We start from the raw sequence: 9,597 nt of genomic DNA on the forward strand, positions 1-9,597 counted from the left end.
CTCAACTTTCGACTTCGACTTCAGCTTCTTTTTCTTCCTCCCCAGGCTGGTGTTTTTTTTGGCCTTGCTGAGCGAGAGGAAAAGAGAGCAGAAGGAGGAGACGAAGAAGTAGGAGAGCGACAGACGAGGCGCTGCTGAGAAAGAAGGACATCCGTCTGAGCTGCAGGAACACCTTGGATCGTCGTTGTGACGACGGTGGCTGCCAATTGGATATCCCAAGAGACACAGCACAGCAGCCCGCAACCGCGCAGACGCAATACTACAGTCTCGCGAGACAGAGAGGGTGGGAAATCACCATGGAAGACATCAGAATGGCCGGTAGACCGGCTCCAATGGCCGCAGTGCCATCGTCTGTGCCGAATTCCTCGCCCGTCGGCCACAGTTCAGCTCCGCAGCAGCAGCCGCAGCAGCAACAGCAACCACAACCACAGCAACAACCGCAGGATCTAAACACCAGATTCTCGCCTAGACGCTCTATCTCTCCTCCAGCACAGCATAGACGTGGCTACCAGGCCTGCGATCCATGCAGGAAGCGAAAAGTGAAGTGCGACTTGGGAAGTAGGTCTTCTCCCTTCGGCCCTTGGCAGCCGCATGTAAGACGGCACTGAATACAGTGAATCGCTGATCTGACTTGATATAGGTGTTGATAACCCACGACCACCACCATGTGTGAGATGCCGCCGCGAGAGCAAGAGATGCGAGTTCTCTGCCACCCGACGCAAGCGCAAAATCTCGGAGGAGTCGGATGACAAGGGAGCCAGCGTCTTGCGCCGGGACAAGCGGATGATGGTGGCCGATGGATCGGTCTCTCCCAGCATGGACAGCGACAGCATCTCCAGTCCCATCCCCAACGGAGTAACTTCGCATCCACGGGGCAGTCTACCTCCCTTCGAAAACGATCCTCGACCTCACGGCTCTGCTGCGCAGCGTAAATGGTCCAACGCCACGGCTCCGCCTCACCGCATCTGCATTCCGCCTACCGGTATCTCTGTTCCTGCTCCTACCTCTATCCCGCTAGACCAGTACCATGCTCACCGCGCGAGCTTTTCTGGTGCTGTGCGTCCAACTTTACCGCCCCATGTCCTCGAGAGTGGCCAGCATATGATGAACAAGACAGCAGCAGAGCTGCTCTCCCCTGCAATCAGCAATACCCATGACGCTCTACATCTTCTATCCGAAGCTGCCGGGAGAACAGAAGATCTAAATCGCCAGCAGCTGGAATACCAATACAATGGGCGGCAATCTTCTACTTCGACGTTTGCATCCGTATCCCCGGGTCAGCAGAATGGCACGCCAGGTAGAGCCAGCAGATCCAACTCGACAACGCAACAGGGTGCCGGAGCCAGCTGGTACAACCAGAATAAGGGTGGCTCGCCTAGTGTCGAGGTCCTCGTTGAAGGCACAGACGCAGGTCTAAGTCCTCCCAGGGCAACCCAGGATCTTGACTACAGCAAGGCCCGCAGGGCTTGGTCAAGGCTACGGTTTATCCGTGCTGGCTGGTTTAGTGTGGATGAAGCGATGTCCTACATCGAGTAGTAAGTGCCATAGACAAGCTTTCCTTCGTCTCGACGTGGAAACACTGCTAACAACATTCGCTCCCAGCTACTATGAACATCTTGCGCCATTAACTCCAATTGTCTTGAAAAATTACAGCTCTCCATCCACCCATCTTACTCTTCTGACGGAAGAGCCGGTGTTGACTGTCACAATGCTCACCATTGCCTCTCGGCATATGAAACTCTCTGGTAACGGTGCTAATTCACGAGCGTACTCTATCCATGAAAAGTTGTGGTCCTACCTCAGGGGTATGATCGAACGACTCTTCTGGGGTCAAGAAAAGTTTGGTGACTGCGGCGGCGCCTCAGCACCTAGGCAGTTTGATCCCTCTAACCCACTCTCCGCTGGACAGGGGCAACGGGGCGGTGGCCAGCTAAGGTCCATTGGGACCGTTGAAGCCTTGCTGCTGCTCACTGACTGGCATCCTCGCGCCCTTCACTTCCCACCAGGTGATGACGAAAACACTCTGCTCGACGTTGACCCACAGCAGCTCAATTGCTTTGATGGAGACGGTGACGACCATTTCAATGATCATCCCGGCAAGGGTCAAGGTGGACCAGGAGAAGGCCGCCTGGCTTTTTACAAATGGCTGGAGCCTGTATGGCGCTCTGACCGAATGTCATGGATGCTTCTCAGCACCGCCCAGGCCCTTGCTTTTGAGCTCGGCATTTTCGACCAGAAAAATGACCTCCGTGCATCTACCGAATCCTCCTGTGAGATGGCCAGAAAACGCCGTCTCCGCCGACTGATTCTTGTTTACGTCTCGCAAAGCAGTGGTCGCTTGGGCATCCCATCCATGCTTCCCCTCCCACAATGGAACCAGAATACCGAACCGCCTCGTGCAGAAGATATGCAGTCGCCCAACTTCCATGAGGATTACATGATTGACATGATGCAAGATTGCTGGATGGATATTTCCAAGATCATGTACAACAGTAACCAGGTTCTTTTCCTGTCCAAGGAACTGACCACCAACCTGATCAAGAGTGGCCAATACCGTGATCGGATCGATGAGTTTATTCCTTCTCTGAGAGACTTTAAGGCAAAACTCGACAAACTTTCGGGTACGCATACACGGTCTCCTGAAACCCTATATAGGATGATGCCCTGACTAATTAACTCTCCTACAGTGCCACCCCAAATGCGAAATGTTTTAACGATTGAATACGAATATACCCGTGAGTAGCAGCCCCTTCAATATGGCTCCAAATGCATGGCCACTAACCATATCTTAGGACTATACGTCAATTGCTTAGCTTTACAAGCCGTCGTTGAACGATGGACTACTATGAATGAGGCTGGTTCAAACGCCAACCATAATAACCATGCCAACGGGACGACAAACGGAACCGCCAATGGAACTGGCTCTGGCGCTGGAACTGTTCCTCTCCAGGTCCTCCTAGAACAGTACGAAGTCAATGAACCATATATCCAGGAAGTAGTCGATGCTTCTCGACGGATTTTGCAGATCGTACTTGAAGGGTTTGTTCCCGGGGATATTCTAAAGCATGCACCAGTCAGGACATACTTTAGAATCCTTTCTGGAATGATCTTTATTCTCAAGGTTAGTGTGCTGCATTGTGTGACACATACATATTTCGCAATGCTAAAAATAATGTAGACATTCACCCTTGGTGCCAAAGAGGATGACGTGAGAATATCGCTCGAGCTACAGGATCGGACCATCGAATGTCTCCGAACTTGTGTCGTGGACGATGTCCATCTCAGCGTTACGATAGCAGATCTCCTCCAGCTGCTCACCTCAAATATCCGCAATCGCTTCTTGCGCTTTGCTCCCTTTGATCGTGTAGGCGAGTCTGGAAGCAGACACCAGTCCCCTGTCCCAACATCCGAGCAGGAATCTCGCGAACAGCAGCAACATCAGTCCAATGAGCACAATGACTACCGTTGGCAACAAAACCACAACAACGGAACCCCCAGCACCTCTGGCTTTTCATTCGACAACCACCACCCCACCTCCGCCCCTCCAACAACTCATCATGACCCCCTAGCCAACATCCCCGTCCAGCCCATCAACTCTTCCAACATTAACGTCTCTTTCATGCCCCCTCCTCCTTCCGTGTATTACAATTACTACGACCCTAGCTCGACCTCACCCAAGATGGAAATGGACGAAGCCTCGTCTACTGTTGCGCCCTCGGCTATCAACACAAGTGCCCCAAGCAGCAATAACACCACACAAGCAAACTCAAACAGTATGTCAGACTGGTTTGCCCTCCCACTCGATCAGTTCTTCAACAGCTCTACAGCAGGAGTTGACCAGGGTCTCGGAGGCACTGGCCCAATGGTGGGCGAATTCGACATGTTGGAAGTCCTGCTCAAAGAGCAATATACTGGCGAAAACAGTGCAAACGGGACCAGCACCAATGGCCCACCCCCTGTTGCTGCCGTTGCTACAAACGGCAGTGGAATGACATCTCATTTCATATAACGATTTCCCTTGCAGCCTCTTTTTTTTCTCACCCCTTTACACCCTTCTAGATGTTTGCTTCTGGGATTGGCTAGCGATTTGTTTTTGCTTATTTCCCCCTCTTCATATCAGGTGGACAGCCCGGGGAATGGTAGATTCGGGGGTTTTGATCCTTGATCGTCTTTTTACTTTTCTTACAGACCTTCTGCTCGGCTTACGTCCATATATGTCTGGCTGTATATATTGTCATGCCTATTCCCTTTACCATCTGTCTATATGTTGGCCTTGTGTTTGTTCCCTTGTGCCGCGTTTCTTGCAGTTGTTTAATATGCAGGATACTATCAGGTGATGATCTTGCCCTTTTGGAAAGCCTTTCCTCCAGATGAGGGTTGTCTATAGTTATTTAGTCATATATATATGTGATGAATGTTAACGTGTACATATCAAACTTTTTTTCTTGCCTTAGCTGGCTATACTCTACCGTGCTTTATGAAGCGAGCTAGATGCGATCCTGCCCAGCATCCCATCTCCGTTCCTAACTTTCCGTCTCTTCCCCGCCGGCAGCAATGACGTATCAGATACTCCGTATAGCCTTCCGAACCGAGGAATATGACTTTAAGGAAAAAAGGTTTGAGATATTTCGAACTTAACCAAAACACGGAGTAATTTCTTAAAAGTACATACATACAGCGTCTATCGTCACTATTTTGATTTCGCACTAAAAAACAAAATCCACAAGATTTTGGGGGTATAGAACAAGACATATAGATAATAACAGCAGTGATATTAGTCACAAAACGAAGAGGTTAGTTACCTCAAATTTCCTGGACATCAAGTCCCCATATCTCCCAATGTTTCAAGACATCCCAACCCACCCGTTTGACATGTCTCCTCCATACGAAGGGCTGATCTGGCTTGCTTCTCATTTGAGTAAAGCAGTCATTCAGGCTTTGTCGCAGATTTTCGGGTACTTGGGCGATTACTTGCTCGTCAAGGAAAGACAGAGCAGGGTAGATGGGCTCCTCATCCCCATTGGTAGCACTGTCGGCGGCATTGGGGTTTCCAGAGTTTATATTTGAACCAGCTGAAGGGCGATTCTGTTGCTGCTTTTTCGCTATGGGTTCCATTATTGGGGAATACGTTTCTCCACTGGGGGACGGAAGAGGAGCCGTGGTGTTGTGATCGCTATTATATTTCCGCTTACCTAGCGGATTTCGGTTTCCTGGTGGAGATGTTATAGACTGTGGTTGTTGTGTTGACCATGATTGTGCGTTGGAGCTATCAGGTCCATAATTTTCTGGTCTCCTCGTTATGGAGGGATTCCTTGAGTTTGTAGGTGCGTGGCCATTTGGGCTCGAACTGGATACACCAACCGTGGGATCTGCTGCCATTCCATTGCTATTAGGATTATCACCGGGGGCTAGTGGTTTTTGACTACGCATTGGAACTGGGCTTTTGTATAATCCGCCGACCTGCCAGGCCTTCCAGCCTATACCGACTATCTTAATATTGCTGAAAATGGGCTCGGCAAGATGCAGCGAAAGGGTTTGTATATGGAAAGAGTCGTCAATGTCAACCAGCTTTGCAAGATCCCGTGCATCAGATGGTGGAATAACTGAAAGGTCAGGTCGTGGCATGTAGTTCGACTTATGGTGACGGTTAACAACAACATTGCCGTTGATTTTGGATTGCCCTTGTCCGCATGTGCGAGAGTTCGCCGTAGGTGTTGCATTCCTCAATTCATTGTCTTGTAGCGTTGGTATGAGAATTCGGAGAGCTTGAAGTTTCTTCAAGAAGGGAAGTACAATCCCCATCACTTCAAGGCTATTCCCATCAACTGCTATGGCAAACTGCTCCAAATTTGGGCAAGCATGAACCAACTTCACAACCAGTGGCACAGGCATATTCATTCGTGCCGGAAGGAGTAGGCGTTTCAATGTGGCACCATGAACTGAGATAATTGTTGACACTTGCATTTCTCTTAGAGATGTTCGTGAAGCTGGCGGTAGTGACTGTATACCCGGACCAGGTGGTGTTGGGTGGTTGTGATGGTATTCAGAGGCTATTGTTTGATTACCACCACTTGAGAGAGGTGTAGATGAAGAGGATTGGTATAAGACCCCGGGTCTCAAGTTGTTAATAAAGTCTATTGGCTCGCGCAATGGGTTGACAAAGTATAGATTTTCAAGGGGAGCCAGCTGGTGTAAGAAGTCTATCCCTCGTTTCTCTACGCGATCAACTCGAAATGTCTTTAGCGCAGTCATTTCGTCCCGGGGCCCTGGGGCCGGCCAACTAGCCTCAACAAAGGTCATTGCAGCCTTATCACTAAAACTGGTTAGCATAGTAATCTCTTCTAGGCAACTGTGGGTGACTCCGGTTGCTGATCCTCCTGGGTGAAGCGCAAAAAAGTTTTGGAATGCAAGCTTCTTTAAGCGTAAGGGTGAATTTGCCGCAATACACCTTCGGAAGTAATCGGTAAGTGCAACGCTGGGCTCCTGAGATTCACGCATTCGGGGAGACCAGTGCATTCTTAGATCACGCAGCTTTTTGCTGCCGTAGAGTAATAGAGAGATATCATCTGGGTAACAGAGAGGATCTATATCTGTAACCTTGAAGATGCGTAGGTTTGGCATGGGAGGAATGGTAGTCGTGGGCCTAGGATGTCGACTAGAAGGGAACCGAAGAGTCAAGGACTGAAGGTTTTGAAGCTGCGCAAGTCCCTGACATACGGTCTCCAGTGCTTTAGTATTGCTTATTTCCCAGCTGTGCAATGCGCGGAATCCATTAGTTAAGTGAGTCTTTCGAAATGGGTAGGGGGCTTGCTCGCGGGCTAAAAAAAAAACGTATATAGCTAAGGCAACAGCATACCTGAAGCTCTCTAACCCAACCATTTTATCAATAGCGGCTCGAACGCAGACATTCAGCATCATAGACGAGTCTGGGACCCTCCCAACTCGAGCATGTTCTTCTAACCCGTCGTCTCGCCATTCGCCGCGCAGTGTAACAGATCGAACCAATTGCGCCACATTACGAGTGACCAACGCATTTAGTCCCATGGAGAACGGGCTCGCACTCCCATATCCCTCTGGTAGATCATCTTCATTATATCGTATCTGGCCGTAGGACGTAAGGGTAAGGTTTTTGTAGAGCTGGGGGAGGGCCATGTAATTCAGCACACGACAGGTCCGGCAGAGCCGCGCGAGGTCGCCAACATCGTCAAGCTAGAAGAGAAAAAAGCGTTAGCTGAAGAACTTGAGATGGAGAATAGCTGTATAATAAGGGAAATAGGCCCTTCAACTCTGCATCATCCTTCTCTCACGGCCATGGGGTAAACACATACGTTAGATACTATTAAGGCGATTAGATTTAATGGCAGCCTCATCAGCCCTGGGCCCCTCACGGGCAGTTCATGGCTGACGCCAGCACCGAACATATGGGGGTTGACATTCGACATCGATCACTCGAGGTGTTCATCGAAAGTGGTTTATCATTTCTCCTGTTAACGACGACGTCAAATCGACGGCTTGGAGCGTGGGCAGGAAATGTGTTGAAGCTCTGGAAGTTTGACTAACGTCAGCGAACACTCGGATATGCTTTTCCTACACGCGATTTATGCAAGGCTATGAAAACGCTAAGAATAGCGTGTGCGTTCTGGGCATAAAAAGGGGATCATCCGCCGAAGTTACTTCACAGAGAAAGACGTCGCTCTACGGTAAAACTACTGGCGTGTATAGGCTTTTGGAGATTCGATTTAGCTGATATTTGCATTGACTGGCGAGCGCCATGCATCTAGAGGTTATTATAGGAGAAGAAGGGAGATAGGAATGGATGTACATGAAGGTGATCATAATGAAGATAGGCCGTCAAGTTCTCTCTTTTGATAATATCCTAAAAAGATGAAGAAGGCAACGAAGGAAGAAATAAGGGGATAAAGAAATAGTAATATAGATATCCAGAAATGTACTCCGCGCTAAAATGGACAGATTATATGTATATGTAAGCCAGCATTCTATCTGATGTCGAGATCGGATGAAGGCTGTTGCTGTGTTGGAGATGCGGCTTCCCCAGTACTTGCACGGGGATCAGGCGGCTCCGGGGGCTGCTGGCTCGGATTAGAGCTGGATAGACCTTCGGGTGTTGTAGAATTATCATGTAGCTCCCGGTCGTCCCGGTCGTCCCGGCATCGTGGACGATGTGATATAACGTCTTGTTCATCTTCATCATCCTCTTCAAACATTACATGTTGAATATGTCTTGAATCTATGTGGGTGGCATTTTCCTCTGGGTCTCGAGAATTTGTGCCGTGTGGCTGGGATGAAAGTATCGAAGATGGGGTCCCGCGGTCAGTAAGAGGGTGCGGATTAGGGCTTGAGCTTGTCGGACTGCTGAAAAAGGGGCGGCCAGGCTCGTCCAAACCTGGAGTTGACCATGCAATGGCTGATCGTGATCGTGCCGGAATCACCATGACGGGTAGAGGTGTTTCTATCCCCTTCCGTTCCCCGGGCGACTCTCCCCATCGGAAACGCGAACTAGGGGTATTGGAATCTTCTCTTGAGTTGCGCTGTGTCTGTTCCCGCTTGCTCTTTACCGGTATAACGGTGACAGGTAGAATTGGGGGCTCTGTATCACGCTTCTCAGACGAGCCTATCCAGTCTCGGTGAAGGTGAGATGCCACCATGCTCAATGCTGGGGGGAACTTCCATCGACTCTCACGTTCTTCGGAGAGACCTGTAGCTAAAGTAGCAGTGGCAGCCATTCCTTCCTCCGCTTGTGCCGTTGCAACCTCTTGTGGTGGTGACCCACGCCTTCGTTTGAAAGGGTTAACGGCATTGAGCCAACTTATACCAACCTTTCGGGAAGGAACCGGGGTAACTATGCTATTATGAGCCATTGGAAGAGTGCTCTGTTTTGTTAATTCCACGGAACCAGTCCTTTCTTCCTGCCCCGTTCGTGTTAGATCAGAATTAGAGGCCAACGGCGTGCCCACGGAGTGATATCGCACACAATAGAGCGTGCTTGTAGCGCTGGTGGTATTCTCTCGGCTGACTGGGCTGGCCACAGCCGGAGGCGGAGCTGTCTCATCAACTAGAGACAACTCGATATCTGAGGGAGTGACTTCTGTTTTGCGCCTTTTGTGTTCATGGATATGAGGTGACCGAGGACGTGGCCTGTCCCGTGGACGAAACGGGTTATGTGAAAGCTTTCCGAACCGGCTCCACCCTGAACCACGTCCAGGTCCTCCACCATTCCCGTTATTGTGGGATGTACCGGGCACTTCCGATGGGGTTACGTCGAGCATTTCATCTCCATCGAAAATCTCGCGCCCCAAAATACCATCTTTCCGCTCCTCACGCTCCAGTGCCTCGATTCTTTCAACCCATTCCCAAACCACCACGCTCGCTGCTGCTGCTCCCACCCAGCGAATGTATTCACCCCACCCAGCAATGTTAGGCTGAGAAACGTCCAAAATAAAGAAAGCAACAGGTATCAAAAGTGCAAGCAGAGACAACAATGCAACAAGACAGATATTCTGCATCTTGGGATGAAAGAAAGCAAACCTATGCTTGGAAAGGGAGTAGAAAACGACCCAAGCTGCATAGAGCATGCTT

General features: G+C 49.9%; 3 protein-coding genes across 3 annotated transcripts in view; 1 reads left to right on the plus strand and 2 right to left on the minus strand.

Moving 5' to 3' along the window:
- Window positions 1-296: 296 nt before the first annotated feature.
- Window positions 297-4,009, plus strand: MGYG_07702 (hypothetical protein; the record flags this gene model as incomplete). The annotated part of the gene is made up of 6 exons (XM_003170409.1): window positions 297-558; window positions 641-1,535; window positions 1,603-2,621; window positions 2,688-2,735; window positions 2,793-3,121; window positions 3,179-4,009. The coding sequence occupies 6 exons, from the start codon at window positions 297-299 to the stop codon at window positions 4,007-4,009; spliced, it is 3,384 nt and encodes a 1,127-aa protein (XP_003170457.1).
- A 794-nt stretch (window positions 4,010-4,803) lies between these two features.
- Window positions 4,804-7,442, minus strand: MGYG_07703 (hypothetical protein; the record flags this gene model as incomplete). The annotated part of the gene is made up of 3 exons (XM_003170410.1): window positions 4,804-6,751; window positions 6,857-7,209; window positions 7,329-7,442. 3 exons carry the CDS (start codon window positions 7,440-7,442, stop codon window positions 4,804-4,806), a joined length of 2,415 nt encoding a protein of 804 aa, XP_003170458.1.
- A 555-nt stretch (window positions 7,443-7,997) lies between these two features.
- MGYG_07704 (pH-response regulator protein palH/RIM21) overlaps window positions 7,998-9,597 on the minus strand; it is a gene marked incomplete at both ends in the record, with an annotated part of 2,670 nt that continues 1,070 nt past the window's right edge. The window contains one exon of the mRNA XM_003170411.1: window positions 7,998-9,440. Coding sequence (XP_003170459.1) covers window positions 7,998-9,440 — 1,443 coding nt within the window. The remainder of the gene's footprint in view (window positions 9,441-9,597) is intronic.

The sequence above is a fragment of the Nannizzia gypsea genome, genomic scaffold (genome assembly GCF_000150975.2).
Source record: "Nannizzia gypsea CBS 118893 supercont1.7 genomic scaffold, whole genome shotgun sequence".
Lineage (NCBI taxonomy): Eukaryota > Fungi > Ascomycota > Eurotiomycetes > Onygenales > Arthrodermataceae > Nannizzia > Nannizzia gypsea.